The sequence below is a fragment of the Cryptotermes secundus genome, unplaced genomic scaffold, assembly GCF_002891405.2.
Source record: "Cryptotermes secundus unplaced genomic scaffold, Csec_1.0 scaffold250, whole genome shotgun sequence".
NCBI classification, from domain to species: Eukaryota; Metazoa; Arthropoda; class Insecta; order Blattodea; family Kalotermitidae; genus Cryptotermes; species Cryptotermes secundus.
In genome coordinates, this window is record NW_019738873.1 from 190,296 (window position 1) to 211,379 (window position 21,084).

The window sequence follows — 21,084 nt, forward strand, 5'->3', positions numbered from 1 at the left end:
AAATCCAATTTATGAGTTAATTGCTTTATTTTCGGTTAGAAATAAATATAGAGATTAAAGAAAATGTATAGAAGAAGTCCACGACGCTAAGACCTATACAGAAATTTGTTATAAACTTATTTTTCAATTCTTATGGAAAGTGGGTCTTGTTAAGACCTCAAAATTAGCGGTGTAGGTCTTGGTACAAATATACCAAAAAATGGAACCAATTTATAGATTTTCATTACAATTTGTATGAAATTTGTAACATTGTTTCTGAGGTTCTTCCCCCCCCCCTTAGAGACTGCGGCCTTGAGCATGTTCCAATTCAGAATTACCTTCCGAAAGTATGAATCGTATAGACAACTGGTGGGAGACTTTGGTCATAAGACCGTTCCTTCGCAAGGTTTCTGCCTACAAACTATATGATTAAGAAGGAACGCAGACATATATCCATGCACCAAGTGAGATTCGAACACATGATCCCAGTATTCGGACGCCCGAATGCAAAAACTTTACGTGCCTCTGACAGCGCAGCCACTACTAGGCATAATCTTGTCGCTTTTACCTTCCTCTGTCGGCCACAAAGAAAAATGTCCTGACGTATTCTTCAACTTTCATTGAACTTTAGGTAAAAATCGTCTCCGTGTTTCTAATTAAGCACTGCTCCATGAAGGCGTATGGGGGGCTCGATGTACGTATAGATCCACATTTTCTTGACCTTGACACTCGTTGCATGTGAGTGGTCAGCTTCACGCCCCGGCCGCTTTCCCCAGGTACCCATTGGATAGGAGGTTGTGTAGACACCATATCCGGTTTGGACGACTTGAAGAGAAAGTTCTTGACTCTACCGGAACTTGAACTCCGAACCCTCAATGGTCCAACCAGTAGCCAGTCGCTCTCCCGACTACGGTCTCCCGGCTCCCTATTGATCTTTAGAATACGTAAATGAAAACGTCAGCTTCACGTTCAGGTGAGATCCACTGACCTAGACTGCTATCAGTCCACTAGTGGAGCGTTCAGACACTTCGGAGAACTTAACTTGGTGGCAATATTAACAGATTCATTAAGTTAAATACGTGGTTACTTACTTATGGAGCTGAGCCCTTCTTGAGAAGAAGCCAAATCTGCAGCTACTCAAGAATATCCCAGCATTTTATGGAACCCGAAGGTTCATTACCGTGTTCACAAGAGCCCTCCGCTGGTCCCTTTCCTGAGCCCGATCAATTCAATCCATACAACCCCATCCTATATCTCTAAGATCCATTTTAATATGGTACACCCACCTACGCCTTGGTCTTCCAAGTGGTCTCTTTCCTTCTGGCTTTCCCATCAATATCCTATATGCATTCCTCGTCTTCTCCATTCGTGCTACATGCACTGCCCACCACATCCTCCTTGACTTGATCATTCTAATTACACGTGGAGAAGAGTAACAGTTATATGCAGCTTTCTCCAACCTCCTGTCATTTCACCCCTCTCCGGTCCAAATATTCTCAACACCCTCTTCCCAAACACCCTCAGTCTATTTCCTTCCCTTAATGTCAGAGTCCAAGTTTCACACTCATATAGAACCACAGGCAAAATTATATTTTTGTATATTCTAATTTTTATGTTTTTGGACAGCAGATGAGAAGACAAAAGGTTCTGGACTGAATGGTAGCAAGCATTACCCGAGTTCAATCTCCTCTTAATTTCCTCCTCAATCAGGTTTCGATTTGTTACCGTCGTTCCCAAATATCTGAACTGTGCTACATTTTCTAAACATCCGTTTCCTACCTTTATGTCATGATACTTAGTTTTCTCTGTGTTTACCTCTAGACCAACCTCCTCACCAGTGTCAGTTAAAGTCAGTGTGTTTATTATTATGGTATCTATATCATCAGCCAGTAGATTCACATCATCGGCACAGACCAACAGCTGATGTGTCCCGTTTAATTTCAGTCCCACCTGGTTTCCCTGGACCTTCCTAATGGCATTTCCTAAACCAAAGTTGAAGAGGAGTGGAGATATAGAATCTCCTTGTTTTATACCATTGTGACACTCAGCTATCTGAAGCCCTGAAACAAATTCCACGCACAACAGGCAAATGAGCAAGTCAGCAAAGCGATAAAGAAGTTCGCTCCATAGCTCAAGCGGGTAGTCGCTGGCTTCCCACTGCGGCGGCCCGGATTGGTGCCCGGGTCTGGTCAAGTGGGATTTGTGGTGGACAAAGTGGTGCTGGGGCGGGTTTTCTCCGAGTACTTCGGTTTCCCCTGCCAATCTTCATTCCACCAAATTGTCCATCATCATAATCACCTGGGGCAGGATACAATAGGCCAATTAGTGGCCCCCGTGTCGAGTGGACCCAGTTGGACTTCACACCGCACTAAGCGAATTTAAAAAAAAAACGCGATAAAGCATGTGACCCAGTCCTTATGTTCTGTGATCTGACTCCCTAGGATTGGTTGCCACATAAACTCAGCGACGATTCAAGGTCCCAAAGTAATCGAATAGCCAATCAGAATTGGATAAAAATTACCTTAGTCTCGGGAAATTTCATACGGTAGCGCTCTCTTGTTAACACTGTACTTGACCTAAGGGGTCCATAAAATGCAGCAAATTTCATTATTATCTGAGCGACTATTAACACTTTACGGACTGGAGTTAGAACGGTACTTAGATAATTAGTTTACAGGACCAACCCCCTCCACTGCTTCTTAAAATACCCGTAACGTCGTAATGTAGGTCTTAAGCACCAGCGAAACTAAAAAAATATATATATCTTGGTTTTACTCAGTCTCTCCAAGGGACTGGTGGAACTGTAACCAAGCCCCTAAAGCACGCTGATGACTACAATTATCAACTGTTTAACATTAAGAAATCAGAATTTCACTTCAGTGTATTTTTATATTTTGTACGATTTTCGCAGAAAACAGCGACTGTGTCCCCATACAACGTTAGCGTAACGGTATATGTAGGGGAGAATCTGTTTTCTGTGAGGTACAAACTGAATACATAAATATCATTGACATAAACTTCTCGTTTCAGATGCTCATTGCTGCCAAGACGTCGAATGAAAATTATGACATGCTGATATGTTATCCAACGGAACACCATAAAGTGGCATTGTTTATTTTTCATATTTTATATTTTTGTATATCACGTAAATTGTCAATAAACAATATTGTGACGTGGATAGCGCAACAGGAACAATTAACAATCTGAACGGCGTCTTCAGTGACCAAACACGTTACATTATATTTTTATTCTTGACATGTAATTCAGTTACCAGTGTGTTGTTATACTTGTCCTGTAATTCTGAGCATGAACAAAGCAAGAGGACACCTTAGGGAATCTTTCATATTTTTTCTTCGCCAGACTGCTGCTGAAGAGAGACGAAGTGACAGGAGGTTGGAGAAAACTGCAAAATGATGAGCTTCATAACTTGTACTCTTCTCCAAGTGTTATAAGTATGATTAAATCAAGGAGGATGAGATGGGCAGGGCATGTAGCACGAATGGAGGTGAGGAGGAATGCGTATAGGATGTTGGTGGGAAAGCCGGAAGGAAAGAGACCACTGAGAAGACCAAAACGTTGGTGGGTAGACAATATTAAAATGGATATTAGAGTGATAGAATTGGATGGTATAGATTGGATTGATCTGGCTCAGGATATGAAGCAATGGAGGGCTCTTGCGAATACGCTAATGAACCTAAGGGTTCCATTAAATGCTTGGAGTTCTTGAGTAGCTGCAGAATTGGCGGATTCTCAAGAAGGGCTCAGCTCTATGAAATTAGTTGCTAGTTGCTGCTATATTTTAAGGTGTATATGGTGACTAGATGCAAGAAACGCTGCGTTGCATTCAGTCGATTATAATATCCTGTTATCAGGGAAGCTCTTAATGAAAATAAACTAGGTAAAATTTCCCAAGTCATTATCCCCATAACGAAGCTGTGATCTGCAAAGCGACACCATAAACCCACAGCCCTTCACAGAGGTCGGCTGCGTGGTCTTCACTCACTCGAATGCTGGGATCATGTGTTCGAATCCCACTCAAGGTATGTCTGTCTGTGTGCGTTTATTCTGTGATTGTGCTGTCCTGCGTGCAGGTAGCGGCCTTCTGACGGGCTACTGACTACGTTTAGAGGCCTAGTATGATAATGTTCTGAATTATGGTGACGATAAATGAATACATAAGCTATTTAATTTCTCCATTGCCGTGACATATCTCAGGCGGTTAGTCGCCGGCTTCCCACCGCGGCAGCCCTTGCTCGAGCCCAGGTCAGAACATGTGGGATTTGTGGTGGACTAAGCGGCATTGGGGCAGGTTTTCTCCGAGTACTTCGGTTAACCCTGCCTGTTATCATTCCACCGACTGCTCCACATTCGTCATTTATAGCCTGGGGGATGGTTCAATAGGCCGGTTAGTACAAGATGTACCAAGTAGACTCAGTTTCACCTCTCCAGAAATAGAAAACTAGTTCCTACGTGTTTGTTTTTAAGCAAACCTCCTTGCCTAGCCTTTTATCGTGTGTTTCTATTTCCCCTTCACGAATTTATAAGGTAACTTGCAAAGTCAAGAAGAATTGGTGTGTTCAATTTACGATAGTTACGGCAATATGTGCGATCAAAGTTTAGAAGATGTGATCAGAATTTGCAGATCAGCTTCTGTTCACGTTCTGGTTGCCGCGGAACTTCAGGTCCTGGTGTCTCGTTTTGGTGACCGGTAAATGTGATACAACGAAAGACGGAATTGCTCTAGAGGCGCCTCAGGCAGTCTCTTAGCACTTAACGAGGTAAAGCTCATACAAAGCATAATTTCCAGACCCCCTTACTACCTCACAGATAATACGTCTCATCTCCAATAAAAAGAGCCATCTCTTTGCCTGAATATTTTTAATAACTGTTGCTGGTTTGGGGATCCAAAAGAAACGCCTGTCCGAGATGCGGACAAAATTTGTTATCTAATGTTTATCCGCACACTTATTTTATAGAATCTGCAATAAATATCTATGTTCAATAAGTACTGGCTCATCAATGAGTTATGCCCAGTGGTGTAACTCATACACTTTTTGTTCACTTGGGTATCATTTTACTTCTTGTACTGGGTTTTACTCAGGTCTGCCTGTGGTGTTGGGACGGTGTATCTGTTCAGTCTATGTGTAGTTCTGCTATTGTCTAGTAAGTTCACTGCCGGTGCATTAGTGTGGGTTTCTAATTTGCTTCAGTATTTGGGATTCCACCTTTTCATTTCACTGAGCACTGTGTTCCTTTGTAGATCTCCATGGATCCTGTGGCTTTATGTTCAGAATGGATCCGAGAGTCTTGGATTGAAAGCGCTGGAGGATTTCGATGTTGGAAGTGGAGGCTGTCCACCATAGCTGAATTCCACAGGTCCACATGGGTTTGAGTACTGCTTTGTATAGGAGGAGTTTGCTTTGTATTGATAGTGTTGATCGTCTTCTGGGTAGCGAGTGCATTTGTTTTGTTCTTTGGTTGAGCTATTTTCATTTGGTTTTGATGTGCTTGGTCCATGTCAGTCTTCTATCGATTATCTAATGTAGAAACAAATGGTATACATATTTACCACTGTTCTGTACAGGACTGCTGCTTACGACAGACTCGCAAAACGGTGCTGAAGACGCCTGATCAACGTGGATGAGAGGACTGCGTGAGAAATTTGGACGGGAGAAGTGTGGACGTGCTGCGAAACGCAATTTATACCGCCCAGCAAGCCTTCGTGGTCACTGTGTCGGAAGTAATTTGCTTCTACTATCATATATTGTGCACGAAACACTGTATAAGCTATTCAACAAAATTACAGCTTCTGCAAAATGGAACTGAGAGTTACACGGTAGAGTGAGCATTCAGTAATGTCCAGTCGTGTCTCATTTCGGTATCTGGAAATTCGGCCAACAATGAACGCACTTTAACCATTCAGAGTGCACCGGTATCTATATGGTCTATCTGCTTTAACTCTGATATCTTCTAACTCTGGTCACACTATGTATTCATGCTCTCTTGTTTCTCATAATAAGCAGTGATTGTTTACAGGGTGTGGATAAATTAATGGAAAAACTAAGTAACTGAGGAAGAGAATTTGTCTTTGTTGTCTACATTGAAAGAACTTCAGTTATATACACTGAATGTACATCTTTTGTTTACACTCTGTAGTGCTTGTGTAAGTGCATTTGTAACTGTGTTCAGTGACAGTCCGTGTTCAAGAACCGCAAACTGAGAGGCTTGTCCGATTTAGAAATGTGTATGTGCATGTTTAGCTGGAGCATCTGTGGAAATAATGCCACATTGTTAGGCGTACAGAGAGCGACAGTTGCTAAGGTTATGCTGGCATCCACGTATCATGGGAAGACATCACAGAAGAGGAACAGTGGCCGAAGATCAACATTGACAGCAAGAGATCGTCGTACTTAGAGAAGGATTGTTTCGAAAAATGACAGAATTGCTCTGTCACGGGTGATAGCAGAATTGAACGTTCATCTGGAAGACTCTCTTTCCAAAAAAACTGTCCGACGTGAGCTTCACAAATCCAACTGCAAGTGCTAAACCTCTGATTACTGAAAGTAATGTTCAGCCGCACAAACGGTAGTGTCACGACCATAAAACCTGGACATCAGACAACAGGAAACGGAAGTGTGATGTGGGCAGATGAGCCGTCCTTCACCCTACCCCCTACATCGGGAAGAGTTTACGTTTGGTGAACACTAGTTTTTTTATTGCTAGTGGGGTGGGACTAAGTCCCTTGTACTGCAGCCACTTCTGGCCTGTTGTACCAGCCCAGATGATAGGTGAGGATGATTGTGGAGCAGTTAGAATGAAGATTGGCAGGGGAAACCGAAGTACTCGGAGAAAAACCTGCCCCAGGGCCACTTTGTCCACCACAAATCCCACTTGACCAGACCCGGGATAGAACCCGGGCCGCCGAAGTGGGAAGCCAGCGACGAACCGCTTGAGCTATGGCGCGGCCTAAACTTGAACACTAAGGAAACCTCCAATCCGAAGCACCTGGTTCTAACTTCGAGACACAAGGGACGTTCTGTGATGGTTTGGGCAGCAATATCGTGGTGTAGTTTCTGTTGGTCCCATTGTTACCCTTCATGGCCCAATTACTGCAAGGGCGTGCGTGGCCAGGTTGGGTAATCAGGTGCACCCCAAGATCCAGACGTCATTTCCGAAAAACGATGCAGTTTTCTTAGACGGCAAGACCGCCATTCACACAGCTTGAACTGTTCAGTGATGGTTTGAAGAGCATGAAGGTGAACTTCAGCATCTTCCCTGGTCAGTAGATCGCCAGGTTTCAAGAGTACTGAACCTCTCTGGTCAGTTCTGCAGACTACAGTGATGAACAGGTTCCCACCTCCAACATCTCTAAAGCAACTTGAATGAAATCTTCAAGAAGAATGGTATAAAATTTCGCTAGAGACTTTTCAAAACTTATGCGAGTCCATTCCAAGAAGGACTGTTGCTCTATTGCAGGCAAATGTAGCCCAACACCAGGTCAATAAAGAAATGTGTACAGTATCAGTAGTGTCTCCATTATTTTGTTCAACTCTGTACCTTGACCTTTTTGTTGTGGGAAGAATATACTTATTGAATGATTTCTCCGATTAAATTAATAACATTCTGTCGCTCTGTCATTTACAAGAAAATGACATTTTCAGTTATAAAATTTGAAAGACGACATAAATTTAATGAAAAATTATCGACTTAATAATGCCTTCATTTAGTATTGATAATTGAAGAGCTTTTTCAAGAAAATGGCGGCTCCGGTCTAGAAAACCGAAATTAACGGCCGTGGTGATCCGTTGCGCTGACAACGCAACACCCTCTATCCGCTAAACTTGGCACTAACTTCGACGAAAAGCGACGGTCGCTCGGTCGGTATAGTTCACTTACTTACTACAGGCCACGGAGTTTTTTTTTTTTCATTTACTATTACAACATGAAAACTTTTAAAGGAGATTTGCTCCAAATCTTCTAACATTAGAATTTCTAAAACCAAATAAACAAATTTACGAGCACATCTCCAGATGTTTCTCATTATTGGATACTTAAGGAAGTCAGATGCCAATTTCATAATCTTAAAAACTTTTGCCAAAGTTATGTTCCAATTTAAGGATTCGTCATGGAAACTGCTAACAACCAACCTTTAAACTGACGTGTAATTTAAATATTATATTTAAGCATCCTGTTACATTCCACACTTCTATATGTATAATATATTATTTACATTTATGAAGGAGTTTGTATTATACATATAGAAGTGTAATTTAAAGATTTTTATCTTTTGTAGCAAATTTACGGGTTCAATACGAGCGAGAGTCAGTAAATATGTCACAAATGGCTATAAAACGTACAATGTCTTATTTCCGAACCTGAGAAAACATTTATTTCTCGACATGTCCTCCACCAACATTGATACATTTGTCGCACCGTTTTACCAGTGCGTCGAAAACCGCAGTATAAAATGTTTCTGACTTCTGCCTCAGGCACTTCCGCGCCTCAGTTTAATTATCTGCGACTTTCAAACGTCCATGAGAGAATTTCTCAACCGAGCTGTGAACCGCTTTACGCGACAAACACTCCTCATCATAAACAGGAAACCTTTCCGTGTGGATATAATTTCAATTGAGTCCTTCTGTCGATAAAAATGAACAACAAACTATACTTTTCGGTAGTATACCCCTCAAACACGGTCTTCTATCTATCTATCTATCTATCTATCTATCTATCTATCTATCTATCTATCTATCTATCTATCTGTCTGTTTTGTCTGTCTGTCTATCTATCTATTTACTTATCTATCTATCTATATATATATATCCACGCCCCCACGTAACATACATTTCGTCTCTTCACAGAATATTGTGACATGACGCCCGAGAGTCAGGATCGTCGGGATAGAGAAATCAGAACAGATGTTCATTGCTAGGTAACAGTTCAGTAAAATTATTCCCCCGGCAGCGATTACGGAAGCAAAAATCGAGTAACTTCCGTTGCCATGCAACGGAGCTGTAAACACGCCTTCCCAAAAATAGAGAGGGTGTGTTTACCGCGTGGTCCCTGCAAATTAGTTATGAAGAATATTTGAGTAGAGTTGATATGATTTTCGAGACGCTAGCCTGCCAGGACATGAGCTTGGGAGCAGGGAAATTGAATCGAGTTGCAGCTGCAGAATAATGGCAAGAAAGGATTTAGGCCGTTGAAAGAAAACTTCGTGTGTGATTTGAAGTGACAATGAGACTTATAAATCCGTTGCCAGAATACGACTATTAATGACTAAGAAACCCAGTGGGTGTGTAACGGCGAACTGTGAAGTGTGCGATCTGCTAGTCTTGGCAACAAGCCCCTTGAGACTCACGACCAGTAATTTTATTTTCCAGCTGAACACTTGTGGTAATGGTCCTTATGTAACATCCTCTCTTACTTAGATTCGAGACTCCCATGCCCTGGTCTGGTCTGGTCCTTCCTTCAGAGCTTCAGGAGAACTGAATCGCTTATGCCTTATCTCCTTATATCGTAGAAAAGGGTAATGCTTTCTCCTGTTGTTACAAACGTCAGAGAGATGGTAGTAGTTATGAATAAGAACGGAAGAGCCGAAAGATTTGGCATTATCAGTGAAAATCTTGACTCGTATTCTGAACGCGTTCGTTTCGAGTCATTGCTAGGACACAAACTGTCCTGAGTTTTTCGTGAATTTACTAAATATCTCAAGGCAAACCTCAGGATAATAACCTTGGTTAGACCACTATCATCTGTCATCCTACCATTCGAAACTGTATATACTAGCTGCTGGAAAGTCGTAAATTAAGGCATAAACAAAGCTCAGAAGACTGCCGTGATACATGGCACAGACAACTGTGCTTTAATCGATACAGCAGTGTCACTTTTGCTGAAAGAAGTTCGCAGCGTGCTCTCAAGATAGCAGCACCAGCCATTACATATTTTTAAACTCTCGTAAGCCGACGAGTTCCATAGCTCAAGCGGTTAGTCGCTGGCTTCCCACCGCGGCGGCCCGGGTTCGATCCCAGGTCTGGACAAATGGGATTTGTGGTGGACAAAGTGGTGCTTGGGCGGGTTTTCTTTGAGTACTTCAGTTTCCCCTGCCAATCTTCATTCCACCAATTGCTCCACAATCACCCTCACCTATCATCTGGGGCTGGTACAAGAGGCCAGAAGTGGCGCAGTACAAGGGACTTAGTCCCACCCCACTAGCAATAAAATAAAGGACACACCGGCAAGAGGTTTAGTTCTTAATGTAAGGTAAGCTACTAAGTTGCTAAAAATAAAGGGGATAACCACTCAAATGATACCGAGCTCAATAGTTTCAAATCTAAATTCCAAAAAAAAAAAAAAACTCTGTAAAAGTTAAAAAAGATAGTTATTCCTGTAAGAGTCCGTAGATGCCCATAGGGTTTTGAGACGTCGAGGCTCCCACATTTTCTAGACAATCGACCCACAGATGGCAGGGAGGTCAGCCTTACGTGCGGGTCGTAATGTACACCGCCAGTAAGATTCATGGTACTCATTTCTATTAGAGGTTGAGTCGACATCGGGGTCATGGTGCGGCTGGAAGAATTAGGTCAATTGAAATATTCAATGACGTAATCGGGAATCAAACCCACGACCTTCCGTCTTGCAACATAGTGCCTCAGCGAATTACGCTACCGCTTGCCCCTTCTAAATAACACTGTCCTGCTTACTGTTTTATTAAAATCCAGCTGTTTATCTAGAACGTTTGAAATAATCAATTTTATGTCTTTTTGAGGAAGTTGTTTAACGGACAAAAAATGTTACAGGGAAATTCTTTCCGCTTAAATTCAAGTCATAATGCTGATAACCGGAAGCAAATGGGCGTGGCTCTTCATGCTGCCTGTAATATAGAGAGATCAGCAAGTCACACATATGGAAAGGTACTTACGTATAGTAGGAAGAGCTGGAGGCAGGAAGGAGCTATCTGAACCCCGACATCGACGCACATTTCCAAGACAGAAGCTCACAGAGTGGTGCTCCTTGTGTTTGGGAGGCGGCACGGGCAGCGCCCCGTCAAATGAATCCGGAGCCGAATTGGTCTGCTTTCTCATGAAGAATCGTCTTCTCTTCTCAGCCGGTTTCAATGCACATGAGTTAGAACCAACAACTTCACTGGTTTGTCTCGTACATCCAGCGATAGAAGAAAGAGTTCTCGTTTCATCCATTGACCACTGATGTTTCAGTTTCGGACGGGGTCGAAGATCAAACATCGTTGGCCGAGCGGGCAACGAAACTTCAGTTATGGTATCGCGGTTTTCTTCATGATCAAATGATTCCGAATCGCCTATTGTAGAATCAAATTGAGGTTTGCTGGTTGTTGTGGTAGTTGATGGAGTTGCTGATCGAGGAGATAGTTCGGATGATAACGCTGGCGTTGGTTCTTTGGATGATCCCGTTGAGCAGTCATCCAGAAGATGTATTTGATCTTGTGGTTTGGGAGAACTTGACCGTACAGCTTGCGAGAAAGCTCCAGGAGGAAGAAAGAGTTTTGGTGATGGTGGTGGAGCGGGAATTCTTGGTATTATCTGCGAATCAAAGAATGATACATCGAGAAGTTTTGGCGTCGGACACGAATATTTTGGTGAGACTGGGAGGGATTGGGCTGTTCTTGATTCAGAGTAATATGAATCACTGTAATTCTGTGTAGATGGACATATAAGATTAGAGGAGACGCGATGTGCCGTGACTTTGGGTTTTATTGTGCTTATATCCCCAAATTTTGAGGAAGGCGGTGAGGAAGGACGGGATGGTTTAGGTGATATGGGCGGACCAGGGATTTTCGGTATGAAAGGCATCGAAACATGAGGAGTAAATGAATCTACCGGTCTGGGAGTTGTTGGAGCTGACTTTCTTAATGGAGAAGGTGGTGGTCCGGGAATTTTTGGAATAGGTGATGTGGGGTAAGATGGAGAAACGGAATCTGCAAGATCAGCAATGAGGAGCCCAGATACAGTCGGACGAGGTATCTTCATGTTAATTGTATCTTGCGTACTGGTTGATATTCTTCTATGAAACTGAAGCGTTGTCGGCGGACTGATAGAGGATGAAGCCGTTACGGGAACCGACCCAAGAGAGTCCAGTGACCTTGAGCGCTGGGCACGAAACACAGAGCCAGTGTTGGCGTCCGTGTCATTTTCCCATGAAATCATCTGTTCGTTTAAGAGAGACAACATTGAGCCTCCCAGGTCGGGTGATGGCAGACGGGGATCATCTTCCATGTATCCTTGTGTGTGATGGTCTTGCCAAGTGTCTGACATGGACCTCTGAGTGGGCACGAAACGCTGCCGTAAGGCTTTAGCTCTGGAGGATATGAAGGACATGGTACGTAGGAGCTTCCTTCCGTCGCGTGTCTCCATTTCGTTTAATAATCTATAAAGAAAAGATCAATTACAATTAAAACATAAGTAATTGGTTTAAATTAATATACTGTGATATATAGACCCATTGCTATGAAACGAGTTGAGAAACAATTTTCGTAAAGATTGATTCTTGGAAACTGACTCGTTACGGAACACATTTCTAAGGATACGAGTGATTAACGAACATTTCCTTGGTTACCGATACGCCATATAGGCCGTTCATATCGGCCAATCATGAGAATGGACAACTTCGCGGTATGTGAGAGACTTGAACTTGGCGGTGGTCAAGCTTACGACATTTCAAATGATTAAACTGCCGTTGTAGCATAAGATACTTAAGGTAGGCATAATCTGCTCTGTAAAGCCTGTACTGACAGAGGACATTTGTGTGGAACAAAAGGAAGAATTTACAATAATGTGTTATACGTGCGAAATATACATTTGGCGAGGAGCTAAGCAAATACATAGTGGCCAACCCATATTCTCGTCAGAGAGGATGATACATTAGGACTATTACCGCAAGAGTTCAGTTGCAAAGAATCTGGTCGTGGGCCTGAAAGGGACTTGCGCCCAGACGAACTGATTATCGGCAAACCGCCAGTCGTAATGAAATTTTAACCTCGATTTTGACTCTGAGAATGAAGTCAGTATAAATCAGACACACTCTTAGTTCAAATCAGACTCAGAAGAGGTCAGATCAGAATGGAGTGAGCCCTAGACACAGATTTATTTTGAGTTATTGTTCCTGAGTGAGAATAAGAATGATTGTACAAAACGGAGTTCATAAATCCAACACTTGTTATTAGTTACGCGACCATAAATACGTGATAATACAAATGGACTGAAAGTACTAGACCCGAAACACTCTTAGTCTGTAATTCTGATTTTCAAAACCCCTAAATGGAACAAACGGGGGGGGGGGGAAGCAGTTGGACAGGACATATAACACGCACTGAAAAGATGAAAATGCATAAAACGGTATCGTAGAAAAATATAAAGCATAAAAAAGGTAAATTTGTCCCTGTACTTAAATAATTAAGCACTACGCCATGAAGGCGTATGGGGGAGTGGATTTATAGATCCACATTTTCTTGACATCAACACTAGCTTGAGGTGAGTGGCCAGCTTCAAGCCCCACCCGCTTTAATCTTAGGACAGAATCCCCGGTACCCATTGGATAGGAGTTTAGGTAGACCCCAGAGCCAGTCTGGACGACTTGGAAGAGAGAAAATTCTTGGCCCTATCGGGACTCGAACTCCGACAACTTCGCTGCCCAACCCGTAGCCAGTCGCTATACCGACTACTCTAACCTAGATGTAGGTACAGAATACAACTCTAATGGATCTTAAAGAAATCGGATGAGAGACTTAGAATTCAACTCGTTCGAATGAGGGCAATCCCAGGAAGCGGGCTCTGCCCGTATGCAGAGGTGGGCCTTTGTGTTCTATGAAACGTGGAGAATTTCGAGGCTACCGGAGTTACTGTGATCTCCTCAAGAAATGCTCTGTTGCACAGAGTGAGTGTGTAAAACGTATCCCTGTAACAGGCCGTGGAGGCCCATAGGGTTGTGAGATGTTGAGGTTCCCACATTTTCTAGACCAGCCGTGTCAAACATGCGGCCCCCATAGCCACAAAGTAAAGACAATTTTCCAGCACACCAGAAGACAAGAAGTCTCACGCAGACATAAATTAGCAGGCTGCAGGAAATTCAATGTTTTGCTGTTTGTAGCATAATTTCTTGTGTAATCTCTCTTTTTACATATTGAAAAGTTGCTTGATACATGTCAAAATTGGCATTCTCTTGCTTTTTAAAACTGTAAGATATGTGGCTTTAGGTAATTATATTGAAATTATTCCTAAATAATAAATAGAATTAAATTTCCTTGTATCAAAATCTAATGTATATTTCTATTTTGAAGTGTGGCCCTGGACTATTGTTTATAGGGCTGAGGTAGCCCTCTGTACAAGTTGAGTTTGACAAGCCTGTTCTAGACAGTCGGCTCATAGATGGCGGTAAGGTTGTCAGCCTTACACGCCGGCAGCCCTTTACCCCTAAGCATATTCCTGGTACTCATTTCTGTTAGAGGGTGAGTCGACCCCAGGGCCATAGTGCTGATGGAAGGATTAGGTCAGTTGAAAAAATCCTATGATCTCATCGGGATTTGAACCCGCGACCTTCCGGCTTGTAGCATAGTGCCTCAACCAACTACGCTACCGCGTGTTTCCAGTTGGTGTGTAAAGCATCTTATTAGTTTTTTCGTTGTGCTGTGTTGGATATCTGCAGTAGATGACAGACTGACGGGATGTCAAACGCGGAAGAATATCTTTGATTCATTTTCTAGCCCCGAAGCTACCAGACTCTCTAAATGTAACGAATGCGTTGCAACGTGTGTCCCTGCGACACTGAGTGTTCAACGGATAAATTTATCTAAATGAAAATTTCATTAATAATGAGAACTTGAGTAAGTTAGTTACTTTAGAAATACGTAAATGTGTAAGCAGTTAACCCAATACCGAGCACAGTGGCCTCGCGATCTAAGGCATGAACTGTGTTCGCCCGCTCGAACCCCAGGATTGTGGGTTCGAATCCTACTCAAGGCACGAATGTCTGTATTGTGTCCCTGTATTCAGTGTTTGTGTTGTTCTGTGCGCAGACTGAGGCCTTGCGACGGGCCGATTTCCTGTCCAAGGAGCCCTACCGATTGTGTATAGGATTAAGAAACTGAAAATTTGGCCTAGCCCCAACATAGGGCTGTAGAACCATAATAATAATAATAATAATAATAATAACAATAATAATAATAATAATAATTCAATTCGTATTTATTTACGTGCAAACTTCACAGCACAGAGGCCAATAACAAAGTTGGCAATAGTACATAGAAATAGAGATCTAACTAAAAAACAAAATACAAATAATAGTAATAATAAACATATTATGACGCTAACACGATAAAATAATAGGCCTATTTCTCAAGTTAATTTTTTTTAAGTTGTCCATGTGCTTAATTAGTTAAGTGCTATGCCATGAAAACATACAGAGAAGTGGCGGTATAGCTCCATTTTTCTTTACCTCGGCACTAGATGAAGATAAGTTTTCAGCTACACGCCCCTTACCGTTTTAACCCCCGGTTAAAACCCCCTATTTCCCGTTGGATATATGGTTTAACTGTGAATATTAACTAAAAAAAGAATTTTGCTTTTTACGCAAAGTAATAAGAACCCCACAAACAAACAAACAAACTAAACTGTTCCTGAACTGTCATGCAATTTTAACACTCAAATAACTCGTAAGCATAATTACCACTGCCCTGAACACATTAACTGAATTCTCTGCACAGAGAACCTTGAAATATTGATATATATTGACGTGGACAGACAATTCCATGTTTCTCTACAGCCGAGACATTCTTCACTGTGTCCTCAATAACCTGCCGCCGGGCCCCATTCTGAACCATTTCAAGACAGTAAACAATTCTGAGATCGCGCTCCTCCAAGGCACCTTTCAATATTCTTTCCATGTACGTGTGTGTTTCCCAAGTTTGCCTCCGCTGCAGGTGCTTCGAGCAGAATGTGTTTACTTCTCATTCCATGTCCGTGCACTTCACGGTTTCATCCTGCATGTGATCATCATAACGACATCTGGCTCCTTGTTACGCAGTTCTGACCAGCATTGTCGCTTCCTCTTGCGAAGGTCCATATATTTTCCTCAGAATCACATTCTCGAATACCCATTACAGCAAATGACCAAGTTTCACACCCATATAAAACAACGGACATAGTATTTTATTGCTAGTGGGGTGGGACTAAGTCCCTTGTACTGCGCCCACCTGTGGCCTATTGTACCAGCCCCAGATGATAGGTGAGGGTGGAGTAATTGGTGGAATGAAGATTGGCAGGGGAAACCGAAGTACTCGGAGAAAACCTGCCCCAGCGCCATTTTGTCCACCACAAATCCCACTTGAGCAGACTCGAGATCGAACCCGTGTCGCCGCGGTGGAAAGCCAGCGACTAACCGCTTGAGCTATGGCGCGGCCCTAAGAAATAGATAACTGCAGTGTGTGAGAAAAACACTAAGATTTCAAACGTTAAATTAGATAATTACATAATTTCTACTGTCCTTCGGGGAGTTAAGTATCCTGTCTGTCAATCACTGAGCCATGTATTAAATGGTTTCGTAAAGGGAATAAATAGTTGAGTATCGGTTCTTTGAAAAGAATCTTCGTAATATGGGGTTACATATTCCGACATAGACTCAGGAATAAATACAATCTCGCACTTAGAAACAAATACAGAATCAGGCACTCACAAAGCCGTTCGTGGACCACATACAGGTCCCTTCATACAATCAGGAGAAAGCACTAAGACACTCATAAACTCGCTCCTAATCTCGCACAGCCTCACTCATACACTTGAATATACACGCTGGCTCAGACACAGACTCGCTCCTGAGTTCACACAGGCTCACTCAACACTTGGAAGCACACCCTGGCTCAGAGACAGACTCGCTCCTGAGTTCACACAGGCTCACTCAACACCTACAGCTACGCACTGGCTCAGACACAGACTCCATCCTGAATTCACACAGGCTCAACACTTGGAAGCACACCCTGGCTCAGAGACAGACTCGCTCCTGAGTTCACACAGGCTCACTCAACACCTACAGCTACGCACTGGCTCAGACACAGACTCGATCCTGAGTTCACACAGGCTCACTCAACACTTGGAAGCACACCCTGGCTCAGAGACAGACTCGATCCTGAGTTCACACAGGCTCACTCAACACTTGGAAGCACACCCTGGCTCAGAGACAGACTCACTCCTGAGTTCACACAGGCCCACTCAACACCTAGCTACGCACTGGCTCAGACACAGACTCGCTCCTGAGTTCACACAGGCTCACTCAATACCTGCAGCTACGCACTGGCTCAGACACAGACTCGCTCCTGAGTTCACACAGGCTCACTCAATACCTGCAGCTACGCACTGGCTCAGACACAGACAAATTCAAGCACTCCGTAAGATTTTAAGGACTCTCAGAAGCGCTGTGATTACCATTACAGTGAGAAGAGTGTGTTGGCGCCTCGTTATGATGCACCGTCTCGTGAAATGGAAGCAGAAGACACGCGTTTCCATCCATCTAGAGACCTACCCAGCTCTCTTGTCCGATAAAGGTCAGAGGAAGATCGACATTATAGTGTGTGGTGCGAAACTTCCGCTGTGCTGTACTTACGTCATAATGTAGGAACGGGGGTGGGAGGTGGGTTCCATCATGGCAGGATATTTGTGTTGGTAACCAATTACACATTAAAGGGCACAATTATAAATGCAAAAAAAAAAAACTAAATTATGCTATGTTAAAAACTCTTTACACAAATAACGTAATCAAAGTATAAGCGTGATTTATGGATTCCTGACTGCATTTGTGTCCTTAGTGTGTATAATTAGATTACTTCTTGCGGATGACCATCCAAACTTATCACAACAATTGGTTTATAATTTTACTAGCTTCTTTCGAGGCAAAGGAAATGCCCGAAGAACACAGTGTCTAAAACAGAACTAATAATTTTTTTCGATAACTGTAGTCAATTAAAACAAAATATATTCGTAATTTATCTGGCTCAGTTTCTTGAGTAGAGTCCTTCTGCAGAAACTTGCAGCCTTTTAGTTAGTAAAGGAATTCGCTCCAAATTCACTCCATGTTCACAAGAGACGGACCCAGTTAACTCTGCAAAGTCCTGTTTTAGGAAACTAAGATTCACTAACTAACTCCATGGATATGAGTCCTCTAGAGAAGACGCCAGTAGCGCAGTTACTCAAAAATTTCCCAACATTTTACGGAACCCGAAGGTTTATTACTGCCTTTACAACAGCTTTCCTTCCTCCTGGCCCAGAAGAATCCAGTCCATAACCTCTACCCAATTTCTCTAGGACCTATTATAATGTTATATTCTGATTTACGTCTAGGTCTTCTTAATTATCTTTTTCTTTCACGTTTTCCTACCAAAATCCTGTATGCATTTCCTTTCTTCCTTTGCGTGCTTCATGCCTTGCTTAGATCGCTCTAATTATGCTTGGCGTAGAGTTCAGATTACATAACTCCTCCTTATGCAGTTTTCTCCAACTTCCTTTTATTTCATCGCCCTCAGCACCCCCTTCTCAAATATCTTCAGTCTATGTTCCTCCCTTAATGTCAGAGGTTACGATTCAAACCCATACACAACTACAGGAAAACCTTTATTTTTGCATAAAATTAGTGGCTTCTTATATAATATCCAAGGTCCTGTATTTTACTTAAAAATGACCTTTCGGAGACTGGACTATATCTCCTTCTCAAGTAAAACCTACTAAGTTGCGCTCAATAGGGCTACTCCTTATCTCCGAACATAAGAACTAACACAAGACAGAATATAAAATCAAACACAGCATAAACCATCAGTGGGAAGAAATATTAAAAAATAAATTCTAGATATACGAGGACTATGTACAAGAATTTTAAATAAAAATCAGTACGATTAATAACGTCCATAAAGGCAATAATTATATTAATATACTATAGTCACATTTATTTATTTTATTTATTCATTTATTGCTTTGTACTTTTTAATTTCTAAGTTTTCAGACAGCAGACGAAAACACAAAAGATAGCAAGCATTACTCTAATTCAATGTGCAGTTTCCTCATTAATCAAATTTCGATTTGTTATTGTAGTTCCCAAATATTTGAATTCTGCCACATTTTCAAAGAATCTTGAGATCTTGTGTGTATTTCGGTGGTTGTATATAAATAGTTACTTTGTTTTCTTTGTGTTTACTTCATGACTAACCTCCTTACTAGGCCGCGCCATAGCTCAAGCGGTTAGTCGCTGGCTTTCCACCGCTGCGGCCCGGGTTCAATCTCGAGTCTCATCAAGCGGGATTTGTGGTGGATAAAGTTGCGCTGGGGCAGGTTTTCTCCGAGTACTTCGGTTTCCCCTGCCAATCTTCATTCCACCAACTGCTCCACAATCACCCTCACCTATCATCTGGGGCTGGTACAACAGGCCAGAAGTGGCCGCAGTACAAGGGACTTAGTCCCACTCCACTAGCAATAAAAAAAACTCCTTACTAGCGTCAGTTAAAGTCTCTGTGTTTTCTTTGTGTACTTAAGCTATCTCCCAGTAGGAAACTAAGCCTATAGACTCTTATCTTCTGAAAGTTCGCATTCGGCAAAGTTTGTAACACACTGAAACATTGCCGTGCTTGTGCCATGAGGACTGTCTAACAGATGCAAACTCAGAAGATCCTCAGAGACACTGAGAGTGTATCTGACATCTAATGACGTGACCCAGGAGACACCTGTGACTTGTGGCTCAGCACCACACGCTTATTGGAGGCTGTGTATGGGCCGCTACATCCTGAGGATATTCGCAACGAGCCGAGAATTTTAACAGAGAACCCGAACATCTGGTGCAAGCAGTGATTGCCCTTACTTTGTGTTGGGGGGGGGTCCCGATATTCGGAGACTGGACATAAGAACAGAAGTCTTTCGTAGCAGTTTTTCTGTCATTTGAAAGTTAAATTAGGTTAAGATGGCTTGCGTTCACACCAGCCGGAATTCATTATTTCCTAAACTTGCCATCATTAGATCCTGTGAAATACAGACTATTGATAACGATGTCGAATAAACCACAATTAAGCAAAAGAAATTAAAAACGAAAAAATCTTAATGCCGCTTATCACATTCGTAGGAGCGGGGATACTGCAGTCAGTACAGCGACTGGCTACCGAAGGCGACACCTAAGGGTCGGATTTCGAGTCCCTGTAGGTTCAAGAATTTTCTCTTCACCACGTGGTCCAGACCGGTTCTGGGTTCCACCCAGCCTCATATACAATGGATACCAGAGGTACAATCCTAGGGGGTAAAGGGGCCGAGGCGTCAAGCTGACCACTAACCTATAACTAGTGCCGAGGTCAAGAAAATATGAACCTACACATCCACTGGGGTAGGTTTTCTCCGAGTACTTCGGTTTCCCCTGCCAATATTTATTCCACCAAGTTCTCCATCATCATAATCACCCGGGCAGGCTACAATAGGCCAATCAGTGGCCGCCGTGCTGAGTGGACCCAGTTAGTCTCCACCCCCTACTAGCGAATTAAAAATTAAAATTACGTTCCGTGTTAATCAGACCGACTTTCAAGCAGAATCTGTCTGCACGTGCTTGAGGCCAAGAGAGTTGTTCGCAAAAGCTTCATAGATTCCAAAGACAGTAGGTAGAGCCTGGAGTACGGCTGCTATCCTCGTTAGCGAAAACACTATTAAGGAAGATTAACACTGGCCCATCACAGTTGTTCCGCGGTCTAAGGCATGAACCCTCTTTGCCTGCTCGAACACTTGGAATCCCACTCGAGGAATTGGATGTCTGCGTTTATTCTGTGTTTGTGTTGTTCTGTGTGTAGGTAGAGGCCTTGCGACGGGCTGATCTCTCGTCCAAGTAGTTCTATAGACTGTGTATCGGATTAAGAAACTGCAAAATCGACCAAGGTCTAAAGAGCTATAGAGAGAGAATAACACTGTAATTAAAATATAAAGTTTACGTGTTTGATTAAAATATATGAATATGGATTCCAATTGAACAGAAGTACCCTGCAGCGGTACTTGCAATTTATATCAGCTGTGGCTTCCTTGTGTATTGATACTATGACGGTTAGTCTTTTACAGGGAACGCAGTGCG

The 21,084-nt window shown here is 42.6% G+C and overlaps 1 protein-coding gene across 3 annotated transcripts in view; it reads right to left on the reverse strand.

Moving 5' to 3' along the window:
- The window catches only part of LOC111871105, a 233,237-nt gene that overhangs the window by 82,509 nt on the left and 129,644 nt on the right, over positions 1-21,084 (reverse strand). For all 3 annotated transcript variants that reach the window (XM_023863910.2, XM_023863911.2, XM_023863913.2), the window contains exon 3: positions 10,901-12,381. In XM_023863910.2, coding sequence (XP_023719678.1) covers positions 10,901-12,368 — 1,468 coding nt within the window. In that variant the 5' untranslated portion in view covers positions 12,369-12,381. The remainder of the gene's footprint in view (positions 1-10,900; positions 12,382-21,084) is intronic.